At 46.0% G+C, this 22,426-nt stretch overlaps 1 protein-coding gene across 2 annotated transcripts in view; it reads right to left on the minus strand.

Annotated features, from left to right (window-relative positions):
* LOC141049742 (alpha-2-macroglobulin-like protein 1) overlaps window positions 1-21,835 on the minus strand; it is a 215,348-nt gene extending 193,513 nt beyond the window's left edge. For both annotated transcript variants that reach the window (XM_073546464.1, XM_073546465.1), the window contains exon 1: window positions 21,678-21,835. In XM_073546464.1, the coding sequence (XP_073402565.1) occupies window positions 21,678-21,745 (68 nt within the window). In that variant the 5' untranslated portion in view covers window positions 21,746-21,835. The remainder of the gene's footprint in view (window positions 1-21,677) is intronic.
* Window positions 21,836-22,426: the final 591 nt, after the last annotated feature.

The following is a 22,426-nucleotide window of genomic DNA, read 5'->3' on the forward strand; positions in this document are numbered from 1 at the left end:
TTACATGGGGCACGATAGTGTATATTGGTACCAGGCCCCCCATTTACGCTTGCTCTTCCTATCACAGGAGGGATATGCTTACCTTCGAGAGAGCACTTGCACTTTATATATGTTTGGTCGATACTGTGTTTTTGCACTTTTACTCTAGGCATTGGTGATGAGCGAGTATGCTCGCCACTACTCAGAACGCACCCGAGCATCTCTCTGCACGAGATGCCCGGAGCTCACCGAGAATTTCCCGGGTTGCTTGGTGGGAGCTTGTGTCTCCTCCATGCACGTTTGGTGCTCTTTAGAGAGCCAATTAAGATGCAGGGATTGTCTGCTACACACTGCAATGCCGCAGTCATGTGGGTTGTGGCATTATAGTAAATGGCTGGCCGCACAGCGTCATCAGGTATCAGACATGGCACCGCCATGCTCGTCACAGTCTACTCCGGAATCAGGCAGAGTAGGGAGAGGTGCTGCTGAGCTAGGGAGAGATTTGTTTGTTTCTTAGTTACTGTAGGTATACCACAATATATTATACACATATCCATCTCAACTAACAGTATTTCTGAGGAATAATCGAGCTGTATAGATATCAAAGCTAGGCATGCAGGCAGTATATGTGGCAGACTGCAGTGCATATAGCAAGAGGGTTCATTCCAGTTCTGTCTGCTGCAGCTTTTGTAGATATTTCTAGACATAGCCCCAGGTATCAGGGGCCAGGAATAATTTTTTTGGGATCTTAATCCTGATTATTTGCTTAAAAAGCAATCCAGAGAACACTGTTTTTCTGCTCCATTTGCTTGTTGGCACTGCAGAATACAGCCAGATCCTTTACATATTACAGCGCTAAAAATCCACCTACATAAAACTGCGGTCCGTCCGTTACATGGATCACATATAAGTGCGCTCAAAATTCTGCCATTTCTGGCCTCCATTTAAATTTTGCTGCAGTGTGTTAGGCTATGTGTGCACGTTGCGGATTTGCTTGTATACAATTCTGCAGGGTTTCTGCCTCTTTTGGCAGAAAATGCAGTTGAAAATTATAAAAAAAAAAATTGTGATGTGATTTCCTTGTTCAACCTCTTCTTTTTCATTCTCCATTGAAGACCATAATATCATTGTATACAGCCACAAAATTTTGCACAGTCACACGTCTGGACCCTGAGAGCGTCATAGGCTATGTTGTGAGGCGAAATTTTAACCCCGCATGTTCCAATTCACCAAACAATTTTGCCTTTGTATCACACAGGATAGGGTTAGATACACGGCTCAGCAGACGGTATCACACAGGATAGGATTAGATACACTGCTCAGCAGTCAGTATCACACAGGATAGGATTAGATACACGGCTGAGCAGTCAGTAACACACGATAGGATTAGATACACAGCTCAGCAGAAAGTATCACACAGGAGAGGATTAGGTCCACAGCTCAGCAGACATTATAACACAGGATAGGGTTAGATACACAGCTCAGAAACAGGATGTGCCAAAGGAGAGGACATGCTGAGCTGTGTATACACAGCTCAGCAGAACTTGAGAGAACCAGCTGGTGAGTCTGGAACTCGTATAAGCAGCAGAAATCAGCATAAGAGCCAATGGAACTAACAGGCACCAGCTGACGTTACCGGAGCCCGTTAACTAAGCAGGAAGTACCTGTGCCAGAATGCACTACCAAGGACCAGCAGATGTTACTGGAACTCGGATACCACAAAGGAGGGACCTAAGCCATTGACTCTACTGAGAACCAGCTGACGTTACTGGAACCCAGATAAGCAGCAGAAGTTAAAAGTGCCAGTGGCTGTACTGGGCAACAGCTGACATTAATGTAGCCCGGATACCACAATGTAGTAGTGACATAAGCCAAAAGCACTGCCGAGAAGCCCAAAAACCCCCCACAAAGACGCAAGTTCAAGAGCAAAAAGACAGGAGTCCGGGGACATCTCCATCTGTCTTCTTGTCTTGGGTCTTCTGCATCTGTCTTCATGTCTTGGATCTTCTGCATCTGTCTTCCTGTCTTGGGTCTTCTGCATCTGTCTTCCTGTCTTGAGTCTTTTACCGGAGTAATGTCTTCTCGGCAGAAGGTGCAAGAGCCACATTTGCCTCCGCAACCAGGACACAGTCTTCTTTACTCTGCAGTCGCAGCAGGGAAGGAGCAGGGCCTACTGGCACTGTTGAGACCAGCCTTGAGGGCCAGGTCCCGGAGTCCACGTAGGGGGCTCCTACACTGCCGACACCACGGATAACAGCAAACTGAGCCGGAATGATGTACGGCGGGGGCATGGAACAGTGTGGCGGACACAACCGTGTAACGGCGAGCGTTGTTGAAACACGGTTTGGAGCAGGAGGTACCCGTGCCCTTAGGCACTCCCGAGAACCAGCTGGCGATGCTGGAACTCGGTTTACCCCTTAAGGGAGGCACCTGTGTCCGCACTTCACTGCCAGGAAACAGCCGGCGTGGCTGGATCCCGCCTCTTGTGCTTCTGCCTATAGGTGTTTGGCATCTGTCGTCCTTTTTTTTCCAGTTTGGCCTAATGAGGTACAGCTGGCGGTACTGTTGCCCAGAAACACAGCATGCTGTGAAAGTGGCAGTCATGGAAATGGGCACTAGCTGGCGGTACTAGTGCCCAGAAACATGGCATGCTGTGAAATCAGCAGTCACGGATATGGGCACTTGCTGGCGGTACTAGAGCCCATGGAAAACAGTATGAGGTGAAAGAGTCAGTCATAGAACCAGGTGCTAGATGTAGGTAGTAGAGGCCAGAGCACGGGCATAACAGATGACGCTGTGTGCAACATAGTCACATGACAGAGCATGCATACTGCTACCAACCATGCATGTAATCTGTCTACTCTGGCCCAGGGCAGCAAAAGTCAGCAGAAATCCAGGCCTGGTTCATTTTTAGGAATGTAAGCCGGTCCACATTTGCAGAGGATAGTCTGGTACGTTGGTCTGTTAGTACATTGCCAGCTGCACTAAAGAAGCGTTCAGTAATCACACTGGCACCAGGACAAGCCAGGACCTCCAAGGCATACTGGCTAAGCTCGGGCCATGTATCCAACTTGGAGACCCAAAACTTGAAGGGGGCAGATCCATCCTGAAGCACACTGACAGGGGTGGAGAGGTATTGTGCCACTATGTCACAGTAACATTGCCTCCTAGTGCGTTGCACTGTCTGTGCTGATGGTGCCCAAACTGTTTGCAGGTTCAGAAACCGTTGGAACAGGTTGGGTATACTGAACCTGTCAGTAGCAGATGTACTGCTTCTGTTACCGGCTTCTGAACGGATTCCGCTGGGCCCAGGACGCACAGAGGTGCCTGCTAGTGCACGGGCATCACTGCTATGCAGTGGAAAAGAGTACATGAGTGAATTAACCAGTGTGTCTTGGTACTCCTGCATTTTACGCGCCCGGTTCAATGGTGTAATTAGGCTTTGAAGGCTATCCCGGTAACGTGGATCTAAGAGGGTGGCCACCCAGTAGTCATGTGTGGAGAATACGCGTGGGTCATTTTTCAGACACTGCAGCATGAAGTCACTCACGTGCTGAAGGCTGCCAACTGGCCATGCATCGCTGTCGCCAGCTGGAGGAATGTGCTCTGGCTGCTCTGCATCACCCCAGCCACGATCTATCTGGTGACTACTAGTAGAGCGCTGTGTACTTTCCTCCTCTGGCTCATCCTCATAGTTCTCCTCATCTTCCTCACTTGCTGTGTACTGCTTGGACCTTAGTGAGGCACCCACAGAGCTTTGTACCAACCGGGCCGATGAAGATTGCCTGGTTTGGTGCAAGTGTCTCATCATACTCCTCCTGCTCCAGAGAAACCTCATCCCTTAGTCCTTTAAGTGATGATTCTATAAGGCATATAAGGGGAATAGTCAGGCTGAGTAGGGCAGCATCCGTGCTCACCATCAGAGTGGAGTCCTCGAAGCACTTCAAAATGGTGCACATGTCCTTCATGGATGCCCACTCTGTGGTTGTAAAGTGGGAGGGCTGAGTTGTGTGTCGCCTACTTTGCGCCTGCTGCAGCTGCAACTCCATAATTGCAGGTTGCTGCTCACACAACCTCTGCAGCATATGCAAAGTCGAATTGCACCTGGTGGGGAGATCAACAATGATGCGGTGCTCGGGCAGGCCCAATCTGCGCTGCATGGCTGAAAGGCACGATGCAGCCTTGCTTGAACGCCGGAAATGAGAGCACTCATATCAGACTTTGTGCAGCAGCTCCTCAAGGTCAGTATAGTTCCTAAGGAAACTCTGCACCACCAAGTTTAGGACATGGGCAATGCATGGAATGTGAGTCAGACCACCTAGGCCCAGAGCCGCGACCAGGCTTCGGCCATTGTCACACACCACCATACCTGGCTGGAGGTTGAGCGGCGCAAGCCACATGTCGCTCTGCTCCTTGAGCGTGTTCCACAGCTCGGTTGCGGTGTGGCTAACATCACTAAACCAAGATAAAACCAGATAAACCAATTTCAACACGGCCTGTTGATGTTTGGCCGATGCAGTGCTGAAATCGGTTGTTGTGGTACGTCTGGGTGCAGGCGAGTCTGCCGAGGAGTATGAGGAGGAGTCAATTTGCACGGAGGAGAGGCCTGCAATGCGTGGAGTTGGCAGGACCCGTGCACTTGCACTGTCTACTTCAGTTCCAGGCTCAACTACATTTACCCAATGGGCGGTGATGGAAATGTAGCGTCCCTGGCCATGCTGACTGGTCCACGTGTCGGTGATCAGGTGGACCTTGCTACTAACTGCATTTTGTAGCGCATGCTTAATTTTACGCTCCACATGCTGTTGCAGGGTGGGGACAGCTTGCCTGCTGAAGTAGAAGAAGCTGGGAACCCTGTATTGTGGGATTGCAAACCCCAACAGATCGATAAAGGCTGGCTTGCTCATCAGCCAGAATGGTAGCATTTCCACTGCAAGCAGTTTGGCAATGCGAGAATTCATGCCCTGTGCTCGTGCGTGGTTTGCCGAGTACAGGCGCCTTTTCTCCCAAACCTGTGTGACAGATGGCTGCACACTGGATTGGGAGTGTGAGGATGCCAGCGATTGGGATGCTGACGAAGTACAGACAGTGTGCCGCCGTACAACACTGCCTGCAGATGCACCCTGGCATTCTGGCGAGGAAGTGGGAGCAGCTGTTTGCGAGCTGGAGGAAGAGGTGGCCGCTGTGACTGAAGAGGTGGAAGGTGGGGGACCAGCTGCAGGTGGTGAATCATCTTGGGTGTGATGCTGCTACTCCACAGGGTGCCTCTTCCTGACATGCGTCAACATATTGGTGGTATTAAGGTTGCTGACGTTCTTCCCTCTCCGCACAGTTTGTCGACAAAGCTTGAATCTGACTACTGTAACGTCATCTGCAACTTGGTCAAAAAAGGCCCATGCACCACAACTCTTGGGTGCACCCCTTGTGCCTTTAAAAGAGCCCTGCTCCTAACGGGTGCTGAAATTGAGGGAGCCGACGACCAATTTTTCCCTCTTCCTCTCCCACGTGGACGGCCACGCTGCGCCACACCTGCAAGCTCTTCCTCTGAGCTATCCCTACTTGCTGCCCCTCAGCATGCCATGATGGGTCAAGGACCTCGTCATCCAATACACTTTCGTCAGCAGAAACAGGCAGCTGAGTTTCATCATCATCTGCTGACTGGGGTCTGGTCATTGTGGGCACTGGCCACCCTCCACTTCTTCCTCAGACGCACACAGTGGTTGCGCATCTGTGCACACTACCTCTTCTTCAGCTGCATGAATGATGTCTGGCTGGCACACAGATTCCAAGCCAACAGATTCTGAGATTAAGGTTGGCTCCTGGCCCTCTGAATGTCTGGGCAATTTAGTGGGTGGTGAAGAAGCAGATGGGTGCTGCTCTTCAGTGGCCTGACCTGATGTGGTGGAGAGGTCCTGGGAGGATGCTGCGCTCATTGAGGTGGATGCCTCAGCTGCCATCCAACGAACAATGGTTTCTACTTTATCCTCTCTTATCAGCCTATGGCCCTGCACTCCTAACAAGCTGCGCATAAATGACTGCTGCCGGGTGAAAGTAGGTGCTGAGTGACTTGGGCCTGCTGCTTGCTCTGGATGTGCACCAGGTCTAGCTGCTGATGCACCTCTTCCCCGTCCGCCGCGGGGACGTCCCTTACTCCCTGCCTTCTTCATCTCTATCGATGGATTCAGAACGGCAAGAAAGTAATTATTAGGGATTAGTGTGCTTATTCCTGTAGGACTACAAACAGGTATAAGAAACACTAATGGCACTGTATGATGGTGTGTCTGCTACACTTTATTTGAATTTAGTGTGGCCTACACAAAGAGTAACGTGTGTTTGTGGTGTTGCTGTACACGTTACGGTCGGATGTCACAGCGCAGTAAATGACACTGCTGTGATACCAAAAAAAAAAGGATTCTCCGGGACTGGGCCAGGTGCTGTGTGGAACCAGCCACAGAGGTTGTTTGGGCCCTCACAGTACAATCCCTACAGTATATAGTGTTTCACTTTAACCTCAATAGATGCTGTGAGCTAAAGTAACACTTATAGGGGCACTGAGATTGAATTTACTGGTGAAAAATTTGGGGGTGTGCGATAGAACAGGCCGCACGAGGGGTCCTGCAATCTGATGTGACTACAAAGACTGACCTAGTGGGTGCTGCACTCCCCAAAAAAAAAAAGCACACAGGCGGTCTGCGCAGCGGAGGTAACTAAACTGTGCAAAGCACACCTGAGCACCAGGAAAATTGAGGGATAAATGGGGGTAAGGGATTGGGGGGGAGGTTCGGGGGAGAACCCCTCACTGAAAAATCCCTATATAGCGTTCACCAAAATGTACTGGATGGTGAAGCTACACTTCTAGGAAAAAATAGGGGAAGGGGATTTAAGGTATGAAAAGAAAAGGCTGTGAAAAGGCAGTGAGACACACACCACACAGTGCTGCAGCAAGAGGAGCTGCAGCAGCTGCAGTGAATGTGCACTGCACTGTCTCACTAAGCACCTCACTGAGAGCCTGCACAGCACAAAAAATAAAACTGAGCGGGGTCAGTGAGGAAAAAGACTGCTTCTGTAACACACAGGGGCTGCTACAGTCGCTGAAAAACACTTTCTATCGCTATTAGATCCGAGATCTCTCCCTATCTCCAACAGCAACCTATCCCTATCTGCTTTCACAGTAGAGTGAGGCTAAAATGGCAGGCGCAGCCTTTTATACTGCCTGATCACACCATCCAGCCAGCCAATCGCAGCGCAGCCCCTAGCTAGCATGTTTGGACGCCTCCTACCAAGCTTAGGGGAGTTACACAATGTTGTCAGCAATACTTCAGCTCCTGACTGGCTCCACGGAGCACTCAGAGGCTGAAGGATTATGGGATTTCCGATGTGACAAAAATACCGGAATCGGAAATCGGATTTCCGATATTGCAAATATCGGGCCGATTTCCGATATTTCAATATCGGAAAGCTCATCCCTAGTGGTCACATCTCCCGATGTGACTGTTTTACATGTGAGATGGCCGTGGGGCAATCTGGATTACGTGGACTATGGTGGACAGTCGAGTATATGTTGGTTTACTATTTTACATTATTTCTAGGAAATGAGGGCGTTGCGGATTTGGTGTGAGGTGAGTATAATGGGTTTTTATTTTTATGTAAATATGTATGTAATTTTCCTTTTTTTTTTTAACAGTGAGCACAGGCACCGGCAGATGATACTACTCTCCAATCAGCGGCACCTACTGTCACGGGTTTCAGTGACAGCAGACATAGCCCAATGGGAGCAGTAGTCTCATTGGCTCATGGCTGCTTTTTTTCCTGCAGGTCACCGCTGCGGTTCACAGTCAGCTGCGGAATCATGCTGACATCTGCCAGCATGATCCCAAAGGGCTGTGACCGACAGTACCGGCGGTAGCGTTACCGCACACACACGCAGACACCAGCACAAAGCCACAGACACCCGCAGACAGACATGCACATATTCTCCGCTTACTACACACATTCTCTGCCCACACACATATTCTCAGCCCACACACTCTTCCTCCTTCTGACAAAATTTTGCTTTCTGTAGCATTTTTGGCAGCAAGTCCGCAGCAAATCAGCAAACCTTTTTACACCTGCGGTTTTGCTGCGGATTTGACTGACTCAATGGAAGTCAATGGGTGCAGAAACGCTGCAGATCCGCAAAAAGAATTGACATGCTGCCAAAAATAAAACGCTGCAAATAAGGATGGAAATTTCCACAGCATGTGCACAACAATTCAGGAATGCCATTGATTAACATTGCTTTAATAATCCATTGTGGATTTATAGTAATTCAACGTGGAAAAAATGCTGCAGAAATGCAACAAATCCGCAAAGTGTGCACATAGCCTTAGAAAAATTATTGACACCAGTTTGCTGATAAAAATAGTTACCTACAGGCCAGCTATTTAAAACTGTGGTTTGTCCGTCACATGGATCACATATAAGTGCGTTCAAAATTCTGCCATTTCTGTCCTCCACTTAAAGTTTGTTGCAGTGTGCTAGCGAAGTTATTGACAACAGCTTGCTGTTAAAAATAGTTACCTACAGGCCAATTATTTAAAACTGTGGTTTGTCGATCACACAGATCACATATAAGTGCGCTCAAAATTCTGCCATTTCTGGCCTCCATTTAAAGTTTGTTGCAGTGTGTCAGCGAAGTTATTGACACCAGTATGCTGAAAAAGCAATTACCTAAAGGACAGCTATTTAAAACTGTGGTTGTCTGACACACAGATCACACATGAATGCGCTCAAAATTCTGCCATTTCTAGTCTCCATTTAAAGTTTGTTGCAGTGTGTCAGCGAAGTTATTGACACCAGTTTGCTGTTAAAAATAGTTACCTACAGGCCAGTTATTTAAAACTGTGGTTTGTCGGTCACACAGATCACATATAAGTGCGCTCAAAATTCTGCCATTTCTGGCCTCCATTTAAAGTTTGTTGCAGTGTGTTAGTGAAGTTATTGACACCAGTATGCTGTTAAAAATACTTACCTACAGGTCAGCTATTTAAAACTGTGGATTTCCGTCTCAAGGATCACATATAAGTTCGCTCCAAATTTAGCCATTTGTAGTGAATGTGGAAAATACTGTCCTCCATTTAAAATAATAATAATAATAATAATAATAAATTTTATTTTTATAGCGCCGACATATTCCGCAGCACTTTACATTTCAGAGGGGATTTGTACAGACAATAGACATTACAGCATAACAATAATCACATACAGTAGATTATAACAAATAACAAGAGGAGTGAGGGCCCTGCTCGCAAGCTTACAGTCTATGAGGAAAGAGGTAGACACGAAAGGTGGGTGGTAACAGTTGCTCTGATTGTATGGACCAGCCATAATGTTAAGTGTGTAACAGTACAGACACAGAGGGCTAATGGATGCATAAAGCATGTGGGAACATGATGCTGGGAACCTGGTTATGGTAAAACTTTTGGCTCTGCCACACAGGGATAGGTTAGGTTAATGTGTTGAGGCAATAGGCCAGTCTGAATAAATGCGTTTTCAGGACACGCTTAAAATTGTGGGGATTGGGGACTAATCGTTTTGACCTGGGAAGTGCATTCCAAAGAATTGGCGCAGCACGTTTAAAGTCTTGGAGACGGGAGTGGGAGGTTCTGACTATTGAGGATACTAACCTCAGGTCATCAGCAGAACGGAGGGCGCGGGTAGGGTGGTATACTGAAACAAGGGAGGAGATGTAGGGTGGTGCTGAGCCATGGAGGGCTTTGTGGGTGAGGGTAATAAGTTTATACTGAATTCTGGAGTGGATGGGTAGCCAGTGTAATGACTGGCACAAGGTAGAGGCATCGGTGTAACGATTGGTGAGGAATATGATCCTGGCTGCAGCATTCAAGACAGATTGGAGAGGGGAGAGTTTGGTAAGAGGGAGACCGATTAGAAGAGAGTTACAATAGTCGAGACGAGAATGAATAAGAGAAACAGTAAGAGTTTTTGCAGAGTCAAAAGTAAGAAAAGGTCGAATTCTAGAAATGTTTTTGAGGTGCAGATGACAAGAGCGAGCCAGTGATCGAATGTGGTGGGCAAAGGAAAGCTCGGAATCAAGTATGACCCCAAGACAGCGGGCATGTTGCTGGGGAGTAATAGTGGAACCACACACAGAAATAGCAATGTCGGGTATAGGTACATTAGTAGCGGGAGGAAACACCAGGAGTTCAGTCTTTGACAGGTTCAGTTTCAAATATAGTGAGGACATGATATTAGACACAGCGTTTAGACAATCGCCAGTGTTTTCTAGAAAGGCTGGCGTGATGTCAGGAGAAGAAGCGTATAATTGGGTGTCATCAGCATAGAGATGGTACTGGAAACCAAATCTACTGATTGTTTGACCAATAGGGGCAGTGTAAAAGGAGAAGAGGAGGGGGCCTAGAACCGATCCTTGAGGAACCCCAACAGTAAGGGGAAGGTGAGAGGAGGAGGAACCGGCAAAAGAAACAGTAAAGGAGCGGTCGGAGAGATAGGAGGAGAACCAGGAGAGAACGGTGTCCTTGAGGCCAATGGAATGGAGCATAGTGAGGAGGAGCTGATGATCCACAGTGTCGAATGCTGCAGAGAGATCCAAGAGAATTAGCATGGGCATGAGCATTAAAATGGGCAAGGCACGTGGCAAGAATGGGGAACTGGACGTGATGGTGATGGTGCATGCAGAGACAGAGACTGAGGCCGTGGGCAAGCTAAAATTGTGCCACAACAAACACCTACATCTTCTCGCCCAACCTTCCTGTCCCAATTACTAGGGGATCGCAGCACACTGCTATTGAACCCAGAGCAGTGTCAAAAGGTTGTTGGTTTGATAGAGGATAATGCTTCCTGTCACTTTGTCACCACCACCACCCTGTCTTGCACACGGTCAGGTTTCAGTAGCCAGAGTCTGGACCTCATATTTCTCACCCTCATCCTCCTTCCTCCCACCATGACGAGTGCCCATAGATAAATGATTCCACACTTGGACTCTCAGAAGAGCTGTTCACTTTTCCATTTATATATTCAGGCCTCTCGCCCGGTCCACTTGAAGAAGGGCAAGAGGAGATCGCAATATTTGAGCAGCCACGAACACACAAAGGTGATGGTGGGAAAGTGTCACAAGAGGTGGACGATGATGAGACACAATTGCCAGAAAGTCAGGAGGAGGACCAGGGTGCGGAATTAGAAGATGAGGTGGTGGATGATATAGTAACTGATCCAACCTGGCAGGACGACATGCAGAGCGAGGACAGCAGCACACAGGGGGAGGGAGGCATAGCACCCCAACAGGCAGGAAGAAGCAGTGTGGTGGCTGCAGACAGAAGGTGGGCAACCGTTCCCCATAACGCTAACACAACGGAAGTTCCCGAGTCTAGTAGTTTTTTAAAGACTCTGCCGATAACACCAAAAAAGCCATTTACATCACCTGCCAGGCCAGCATTGGCAGGGGTAGCAAAACTACCAGCTTGACCACCACCAGCATGATTAGGCACATGGCAGCAAAGCACCCGACTTTGTGGGCCGAACCTCAGTGTCTGCAGGTCCAGGAACAGTGTCTGCAGGTGACACCACTGCTTCTTCTGCTGTTATGCGTGCAAGCTAATCCCTGTCCATGGTGCATGCAAAGATGCCTCCTGCCCTGCTCCTGTCGTTGCACACACTCAAATAATACCATCAGTAAGTATGTCCACGTCCTTGTCCCAGGGCAGTGTTCAGTTGTCCATACCCCAGTTCTTGGAATGCAAGCGCAAATACGCAGCCAAACGCCCAACAGGCCACACTACTGAATTCCCACATTTTGCCACTGCTTGTGCTCTAAATGTTGCATTTTAGGCTTGTGGAGAGGAAAGCTTTCCGCAACTTGAAGGCGGTTGCCTTCCCTCGGTACTCGGTCCCCAGCCGCCACTATTTCTCCTGGTTTGCCGTCCTCACATTACACAAGCACTACTGGTTGGTGACACTTCTAGAGCCACGCTACAAGGAGAACTTTCTATCTCTTATTCCCGAGGCCGAAAGGTCTACTAAAATGGGGCTGCACCAGAGGGCCCTTGTTGCAGAAGTATTAAAAAAAAAATCCCATCTGAAAACGCTGGTGGCAGAGGTCACAGTTCGTTGGACAACCAAGGAGTACAGGCGAGACAGACACAACACCAATCCAGCAGAGGCAGGGGAACACTGTCAAAGTTTTCTCAGACTCTCCCATTGCACAGGCCCTGAGGTGCAGGGTACTCTCACAAAGAGTGCAAAGTTTGGGAAGACGCTGAGAGAGTACCTTGCTGACCGTAGCAACATCCTCCGTGATTCATCTGTGCCTTATAATTATTGGGTATCCAAGCTGGACACGTAGCATGACCTGGCTCTCTACACCTTGGATGTCCTGGCCTGCCCTGCCACTATCATTTTGTCAGACTGGGTCTTTAGTGCCTCTGGTGGTATTATAACTGATAAGCGCATCCACCTGTCAACTGAAAATGCTGACAGGCTAACTCTTATAAAAATGAGCTAAGGCTGGATTGGGCCAGACTTCTCAAAACCACTGAATGATAGCAGCGTTACATAAGCTCAAATCCAGTGTCTTGCACCTCTTCACACCCACACATGGGTATATGCTTCATGGTTTTGGCTATTTGCTGTTGTCCTCCTCCTCCACCATATCACCAGGGTGACCATGGTCCGTGATGCAAAACCCACTTAATTTTTTTAAAGGGTGTTTATAATGCCCATAAAAAAAATTGTTATACAGTATGTTGATGTGTACCTCCAGGGGTAAATGTTTGTCAGTCCATACATTTAGAGTATGGGCATTACAAGTATGGGAGACCCGCTCCTTTCTAATGGGAACGTTTTTTTATGTGGCCCTCCTCCATGTCTCTTCCAAGGGGCATTGAAGTGCCTCCAAATTTTTGGCAGCCCTTGCATTCACTGCATATGCAAACAGTATGGGAGACCCACTTCCTAATAATGGGAACATTGTTTTCAAGAGGCCCGCCTGTATGTCGCTTCAAAGGGGTATTGGGGTGCGTCCAAATTTTGGGCAGCCCTGCCACTCACTGCATACGCAATAACAGTATAGGAGACCCACTCTTTAATAATGGGAACGACAAAGCATAGGTCAGCTGATGGCTCTTTAAAAATAGTAAAGGCCGCCTGATGGCCCTATAAAAATAGGCTTTGTGACTTTCAGAGTCCCTCCTTCATAAATGAAACAGGATGTGTAGCACACCACATGGCCAGATAAGGTTGTAAAATGTTAAAATGACATTTCCAAGTGAATACATTTGTCTTGGTTGAAAGCAATGCTAAAGTTCAAAAACGCATCGAAAAGGCTACGTGTGAACATAGCCCAAGGTGTGGAGGATCATTTTTGTTTTTGGTTATTTATTTTGCCTTATATACAAGTCATTACCCTGGAAAAGATGTTCCTTAACATATTTCTCAGGAAAATCCATTTTGGTTTCGCTTTTGTATGTTATATTGTGAGTTGTAAAAGGGGTGTAAGGCTAGTTTCACACTAGCGTTTCTGCCGTCTGCGCGCGGCTGCCGATAAGCCCTGCCCCCTGCCGCGCCCCCTCCTGACATCACCGCCTATTATCGCACATGGCCGCATGCGATCTGCGCACCCTATCTTTAATATAGGGTGCGCAGACCGTGCGCTGACCGACCGTGCGCTAGTAGGACTTTTGAGTGCGCTGCGCACTTTTGAAGGTGCGCCGAGCGCGCCAAAATGCAACATGTTGCGTTCGGTGCACACCGGCGCACCTACAAAAGTGAGCAGCGCACTCAAAAATCTATTAAAGATAGGGTGCGCAGATCGCATGCGGCCATGTGCGATAATAGGTGGTGATGTCAGGAGGGGGCGCGGCAGGGGGCGGGGATTATCGGCTGCCATGCGCAGATGGCAGAAACGCTAGTGTGAAACTAGCCTAAGACTCTGACAACATTGTTCACAGCAGTGACGTGGGAGTCAGAAATGCTTCCAGGGGTCATCCCCATGCTGTTCGCATGTCATTTGAGCACTGTTCCCATCGATTTCTGCAATTTCTAGTACCTCTGCAGTCCGCCGGTGAGGCCACCGGAAAAATGCTCGAGTTTCCCATAGACTTACATTGGGCTCGTTGCTCGGGTTGAACACCCGAGCATTCCAATTTGCTCGACCTGAGCAACGAGCACTCGAGAATTTTAGTGCTCGCCCATCACTACAAATGTTGTTTCATTTTTTTGTTAATTTAAACTATCTACAATTTATAACATTTTACATGTAGCTGGGTGAATATCAAAAATGTAAACAGCAGAAAAATCTTAGGTAAAAATTTCCTTCTGTCAAAAAAAAGAAAAGAAATTCACTAAAAGGTAAAGGTGGATAATCTGTAATTTGTCTAGAAAACAGTTTAGACAAGAGTAAGCTGTCAATGAGGATGATATGAAATTTCACATTCTCCACGTATCACAGATCGCGAGTCATTGACTTGGCTTTAAATAGAACCTGTCACCAGAAAAAACGCTATTAACCTGCAGATGCCGGGTCAACCAGCGCCAGAACACTGCCTCAGGAAATAAAGTTAATTTTCTTTTCGTTATGTTCGACTCTGTGAGGGGCACCAGGCAGATTGATAATGCTATTAACCTGCTGATTAATCCTATACCTGCTCATTATTAGTATTTTTATGGTTATATGTTTACTTTAAATTGAACCTGTGAGCAGGATTGTGCACAGTAACCTACACATAGTGTTAAGTTGGAGCTGTTACACTTATTAAAATGATACCTTGGTTGATGAAATCAGTCTTGTGGTTGTTGTTTAAAGAGAATCGGTCACCTCATTTTTGGCCTATGAGATGCCGCCATCGCCATCAGGGGCTTATCTACAGCATTCTATAATGCTGTAGATAAGCCCCCGATGTAACCTGAAAGATAAGAAAAACGAATTATAGTCACCCGGGGATCTGGTCCCGTCCGATGGGTGTCGCAGTCCTTCCCGGCGCCTCCAATCTTCTATCGATGACGTCCTCCTTCTTACTTCTGCTGCGGCTCCTGCGCAGGCGTAATTTATCTGCCCAGAGGACTGCAGTGCGCAGGCGCCGGGAAAAGTCAGAGAGGTCCGGCGCCTGCGCACTGCAGTACTTTACTCTTCCCTCAACAGGGCAGATAAAGTACGCCGGGGCAGGAGACGCGGCAGAAGTAAGAAGGAGGACGTCAAAAATGGAAGGCGCTGGACCGGACCGCAAGACCCATCGGACTGGACTGGACCCCCGGGTGAGTATAATCTAACTCGTTTTTCTTCTCTTTCAGGTTACATCGGGGGCTTATCTACAGCATTATAGAATGCTGTAGATAAGCCCCTGATGGCTGTGGCCACATCTCATAGGCCAAAAATGAGGTGACAGATTCCCTTTAATCTTTATTTGTAGTTTTCAGTTAATGAGATTCTCGTGCTTTGGGGCGGGCCTGTGGGTGGAGCTGTGGGGCTGCTGACGTTAAATATTTTTTTTTACCCAAAAATATTATATGCATTATAGATAGATGCTACTGCGCAGGCCAGTGCCATTTTGCTGGATGTAATTTTTTTTTCTAACTTCACAATATTATATACATTATTTAAAATAGGGGGCATATCAGAGAATGATCAGTGACCCGTCATAAGCCCATACAGATGATTATGCAATTAGAGCAGCACATAAAGCCTCACCCACAGCCCCGCCCCCAGGCCGCCCCGAAGCACAAGAATCTCATTAACTGAAAACTACAAATAAAGATTAACCCCTTCACCCCCAAGGGTGGTTTGCACGTTCATGACCGGGCCAATTTTTACAATTCTGACCACTGTACCTTTATGAGGTCATAACTCTGGAACACTTCTATGGATCCTGGTGATTCTGACAATGTTTTCTCGTGACATATTGTACTTCATGTTAGTGGTAAAATTTCATTCAAGTAACTTGCGTTTATTTGTGAAAAAAATGGAAATTTGGCAAAAAGTTTGAAAATTTCGCAATTTTCCAAATTTGAATTTTTATGCCCTTAAATCACAGAGATACGACACACAAAAAACTTGATAACTAATATTTCCCACATGTTTACTTTACATCAGCACAATTTTGGAACCAAAATTTTTTTTTGTTAGGAAGTTATAAGGGTTAAAAGTTGACCAGCGATTTCTCATTTTTACAACACCATTTTATTTTTAGGACCACATCATATTTGAAGCCACTTTGAGGGGTCTATATGATAGAAAATACCCAAAAGTGACACCATTCTAAAAACTGCACCCCTTACGGTGCTCAAAACCACATTCAAGAAGTTTATTAACCCTTTAGGTGCGTCACAGGAATTTTTTTGAATATTTAAAAAAAAAATGAACATCTAACTTTTTTTCACAAAAAAAATAATTCAGGTTCAATTTTTTTTATTTTACCAAGGGTAACAGGAGAAATTGGACCACAAAAGTTATTGTGCAATTTGTCCTGAGTACGCTGATACCTGATTTGTGGGGGGGAACGACTGTTTCGGCGCATGGCAGAGCTCAGAATGGAAGGAGCGCCGTTTGACTTTTTCAATGCAAAATTGGCTGGAATTCAGATCGGATGCCATGTCACGTTTGGAGAGTCCCTGATGTACCTAAACAGTGGAAACCCCCTACAAGTGACCCCATTTTGGAAACTAGACCCCCCAAGGAACTTATCTAGATATGTGGTGAGAACTTTGAACCCACAAGGGCTTTACAGAAGTTTATAACGTACAGTGGTACAATTAAAAAATCATATTTTTTCCACAAAAATGATCTTTTCACCCCAATTTTTATTTTCCCAAGGGTAACAGGACCCTAAAAGTTATTGTGCAATTTGTCCTGAGTATGCTGATACCCCACATGTGGGGGTAAACCACTATTTGGGCGCATGGCAGAGCTCGGAAGGGAAGCAGCGCCATTTGACGTTTTTGGCTGGAATTGAGATCAGACACCATGTCGCGATTGGAAAACCCCTGATGTACCTAAACAGTGGAAACCCCCCACAAATGACACCATTTTGGAAACTAGACCCCCTAAGGAACTTATCTAGATGTGTGGTGAGAACTTTGAACCCCCAAGGGCTTCACAGAAGTTTATAACATAAAGCCGTACAATTAAAAAATCATATTTTTTCCACAAAAATGATCTTTTCACCCTCAATTCTTATTTTTCCAAGGGTAACAGCACCCTAAAAGTTATTGTACAATTTGTCCTGAGTACGATGATACCCCACATGTGGGGGTAAACCACTATTTGGGCGCATGGCAGAGCTCGGAAGGGAAGCAGCGCCATTTGACGTTTTTGGCTGGAATTGAGATCGGACACCATGTCGCGATTGGAAAACCCCTGATGTACCTAAACAGTGGAAACCCACCACAAATGACACCATTTTGGAAACTAGACCCCCCAAGGAACTTATCTTGATGTGTGGTGAGCACTTTGAACCCCCCAGTGCTTTACAGAAGTTTATAACGCCCGGGCGTGAAAATAAAAAATTCGTATTTTTTCCACAAACATGATCTTTTAGTCACCATTTTTTTTATTTTCCCAAGGGTAACAGGAGAAATTGGACCCCAAAAGTTGTTGTCCAATTTGTCCTGAGTATGCTGATACCCCATATGTGGGAGAAAACTACTGTATGGGAACACGTCAGGGATCGGAAGGGAAGTAGTGACGTTTTGGAATGCAGACATTGATGGAATGGTCTGCGGGTGTCATGTTGCCTTTGGAGAGCCCCTAATGTGCCTAAACAGTGGAAACTCCCCACAAATGACCCCATTTTGAAAACTAGACCCCCTAAGGAACTTATCTAGATGTGAGGTGAGCACTTTGAACCCCCAAAAGGCTTCACAGAAGTTTATAATGCCAGTGCATGAAAATAAAAAAATCGTATTTTTTCCACAAACATGATCAATTATTCCCCAATTTTTTTATTTTCCCAAGGGTAACAGGAGAAATTGAACCACAAAAGTTGTTGTCCAATTTGTCCTGAGTAAGCTGACACCCCATATGTGGGAGAAAACTACTGTGTGGACACACGTCAGGGCTCGGAAGGGAAGTAGTGACGTTTTGGAATGCAGACATTGATGGAATGGTCTGCGGGTGTCATGTTGCCTTTGGAGAGCCCCTAATGTACCTAAACAGTGGAAACACCCACAAATGACCCCATTTTGGAAACGAGAACCCCTAAGGAACTTATCTAGATGTGTGGTGAGCACTTTGAACCCCCAAGGGCTTCACAGAAGTTTATAATGCCCGGGCATGAAAATAAAAAAATCGTATTTTTTCCACAAACATGATCAATTAGTCCCCAATTTTTTCATTTTCCCAAGGGTAACAGTAGAAATTGGACCACAAAAGTTGTTGTCCAATTTGTCCTGAGTACGCTGACACCCCATATGTGGGAGAAAACTACTGTATGGACACACGTCGGAGCTCGGAAGGGAAGCAGTGCCATTTTGGAATGCAGACTTTGATGGAATGGTCTGCGGGTGTCATGTGCGTTTGGAGAGCCCCTGATGTACCTAAACTATTGAAACTCCCAACAAGTGACCCCATTTTGGACACTAGACCCCCCCACGGAACTTATCTAGATGTGTGGTGAGCACTTTGAACCCCCAAGTGCTTCACAGAAGTTTATAACGCTCGGACGTGAAAATAAAAAAATCATTTTTTTTTCCACAAAAATGATATTTTTGCCCCCAATTTTTTATTTTCCTAAGGGTAACAGGAGAAATTGGACCCCAAAAATTGTTTTGCAATTTGTCCTGAGTAGGCTGATACCCTACATGTGGGGGTAAAACACTGTTTGGGCGCATGGAAGAGCTTGGAAGGGAAGGAGCACCATATGACTTTTTCAACTCAGAATTGGCTGGAATTGAGATCAGACGCAATGTTGCATTTGGAGAGCCCCTGATGTGCCCAAACAGTGGAAACCCCCAATTCTAACTCCAACCCAAACCGCAACACACCCCTAACCCTAATCTCAGCCCTAACCCAAGCCCTAACCCTAGCCCTAACCCTAACCCTAGCCCTAACCCTAGCCCTAACCCTAGCCCTAATGGAAAAATGGAAATAAATACATTTTTTTAATTTTATTATTTTTCCCTAACTAAGGGGGTGATAACGGGGGGTTTGATTTACTATTTATGGTGGTTTTTATATTTGGCAGCTGTCGCACGCTAAAAGACGCTTTTTATTGTAAAAATAGTTTTTGCATCACCACATATTGAGAGCTATAATTTTTCCGTATTTTGACCCACCGAGTCATGTGAGGTCTTATTTTTTGCGGGACGAGTTGACGTTTTTATTGGTACCATTTTCGGGCATGTGACATTTTTTGATCGCTTTTTATTCCGATTTTTGGGACGCAGAATGAACAAAAACCAGCGTTTCATGAATTTCTTTTGGGGGAGTGCGTTTACACCGTTCCGCGTGCGGTAAAATTGATAAAGCGGTTTTATTCTTCGGGTCGGTACGGTTACAGCGATACCTCATTTAGGTCTTTTTGTTTTATGTTTTGTCGGTTTTATGCAATGAAAACTATTTTATATAAAAAATAATTATTTTTGCATCGCTTTATTCTGCGAGCTATAACTTTTTTATTTTTTCGCTGATGATGCTGTGTGGTGTTTCGTTTTTTGCGGGACAAGATGTCGTTTTCAGCGGTACCATGGATATTTATATGCGTCTTTTTGATCGTGCGTTATTACACTTTTTGTTTGGCGGTATGATAATAAATCATTATTTTTTGCTTCGTTTTTTATTTTTATTTTTTAAGGGGTTCGCTAAAGGGGTTAACTAATGGGACAGTTTTATAGGGCGGGTCGTTACGGACGCGGTGATACCTAATATGTGTACTTTTATTGTTTTGGGTTTTTTTTTATTTTCAAAAAATGAATTTATTGGGGAATATTTTTTTTTTTTTTTACTAATTTATTTGGCGATTTTTTTAAAATTATTTTTACACTTTTTTTTAATTTTTTTTTACTTTATTACATAGTCCCAGGTGGGACATCACTGTCCTGTGACAGATCGCTTATCTGTCACATCACAGATCACTGTGACAGATCAGCAATCTGTCACAGGCAGTGCACAAGGCTTCCTCATGCCTGCGCTTTGCAGGCACTGAGGAAGCCAGCTTCCTCCAGGCCCCCGAAGGCCCCCGTCGCCATCTTGGATCCGGGGGCCTGGAGGAAAGGAGTCCCCCGCAGCAGCGCTGCACATTGCGCTGCTGTGGGGGGCTCAGGGAAGCACGGAGGGAGCCCCCTCCCTGCCGATGCTTCCCTTTAACTCCCGGTACACCACGATCATGTTTGATCGCGGTGTGCAAGGGGTTAACGTGTCGGGGGCGGTCCGTGACCGCCCCTGACACATAGTGCCGGGTGTCAGCTGTGATAATCAGCTGACACCCGGCCGCGATCAGCGGCGCTCACCACGTGGGCGCCGCTGATCGCGCTAGACGTACTATCCCGTCCATGGGCATAGGGGCCCGGGTCCCATGGACGGGATAGTACGTCTGATGTCAGGAAGTGGTTAAATAACAACCACATAACAGATTTCATCAACCAAGGTATCATTGTAATCAGTATAACGGCCACTAACCTGACGGTGTCTGTAGTTTACTGAGCCCAATCCTGCTGACAGGTTCCCTTTAAGGATTGTCAAATCAAAATATATTGTTGATGTACCCTTGGGATAGGTCATCAATATCTGATTGGTTGGGTCCAACACCGTGCACCCTCACTGATCAGCTGTTTCAAGCTCCTCGGCAGCTGGATGTAAACAGATTGAATTGAGTTGTACAAATCAATAAGATATCAAGATAAGGCTAAGTTCACATGAAAGTTTAAAAAATCATCAGATTCAGGAAAAATGTAACATTTTTCAGCTGCATTTCATCTGTATTGCATTCGGTTATAAAATTACCAAATACAGTTTCCTATGTTAAATGCAATGTATCAGTAAAATTTGGATGTTATACAGTTAATCCATATGGGATCCAATTTTTTTTGTGTGCACCCATAAACTTGTGGGCAGTATTTTTCTTTTTAATGTGGCAATTCGACCTGTCTGAAACAGATCACTTGAGCAGCCTATTTGAATAACATTGGTACAAGTGAGGTCATTTTTTTTTTCCACGGTCAGCACTTTGAAGAATAAAACAGCTGTGTGAATTTAGCCTTACCGAAGACCTTTCCATTTGCTTTTTTTTTTTTGCAATTTTTGTTATGTTGAAGTATAATTGTATAATTACAACACAAGTATATCAATAAGAAGAGGATCCAGTAGAAAGAGGACATCCCACCAACATCAGGAAGTAATCACAGCTGGGAGGGAGATATCTGACGCCAGCCAAACAAATGAATGCGGTCGACTCCTACATGACCCAACCTGTACTGACGAAGCTCTACATTTAAAAATAATGTATTTGGATAAGTGGAGCCTTTTTTTTATACTGTAGAGCTTGGTCAGTATGGGATTGATGTACTGACCAAGCTCTAGAGTCAAAAAGGGGTCTACTTATCCAACACATCTCTTACCAAATTAATTATTTATTAAAAAATGCTTACAGCATTTTAAAAATCACTGCAACATACATCGAAGGAAAAAGGGAAAACAATGTAAAATGACAGCAGAAAACAAGTTTAAAACCACAAACCACTTTTCTCACAATACTCACAGTTTTGCATCTACAGTGGTGCAGAATTGTAAAAGTATCAGACCGACATATATGAATGGTGGCAGCATCCTTTGTACAGGTCTTGATCTCCAGTCTGTCTAACTCATTAAGTATGGAGCTAACTAAGTTCAATCTTTTATACTTTTTTGAGGAGGAGACTGCACCAGGTGACAACTGCAGGATAAATGTTTGCTACTTCTGACCAAACCAGTTCAAGGTCAGGTTTAAGTAAACAGGAGCAAAAATTATTGAATTACTGAATCTGGATATAAATATTGTTATTCCTCTTTTTCTGATTACAGAATTATCAGCAGATCTACATGCCAAATGTGTGGATCAAATTAGATTTTGACATTTTCAAACTCACAATTTGCTCTTATGGTGCCAGCCAGTGGCGTAACTACAAAGTTATGGGCCCCGGTGCGAAATTTCAAATGGGCCCCCCTATGCCAAAATACACACATCTCCGCTCCATACAACTCATACACACACGGCTCCGCTCCGTACACCTTGTACACATACGGCTCTATTCCGTACACCTCGTACACACACGGCTCCGCTCCTTTGTACACACGCGGCTCCGCTCCTTACATCTCGTACACATATGGCTCCACTCCGTACACCTCGCACACACACGGCTCCACTTCGTACACCTCATACACACACGGCTCCGCTCCGTACACTTCGTACACACGCGGCTCCACTTCGTACACCTCATACACACGCGGCCCCTCTCCGTACACCTTGTA

This window comes from Dendrobates tinctorius, unplaced genomic scaffold (genome assembly GCF_039654945.1).
Source record: "Dendrobates tinctorius isolate UK_male_01 unplaced genomic scaffold, ASM3965494v1 ptg000147l, whole genome shotgun sequence".
Classification (NCBI taxonomy): domain Eukaryota; kingdom Metazoa; phylum Chordata; class Amphibia; order Anura; family Dendrobatidae; genus Dendrobates; species Dendrobates tinctorius.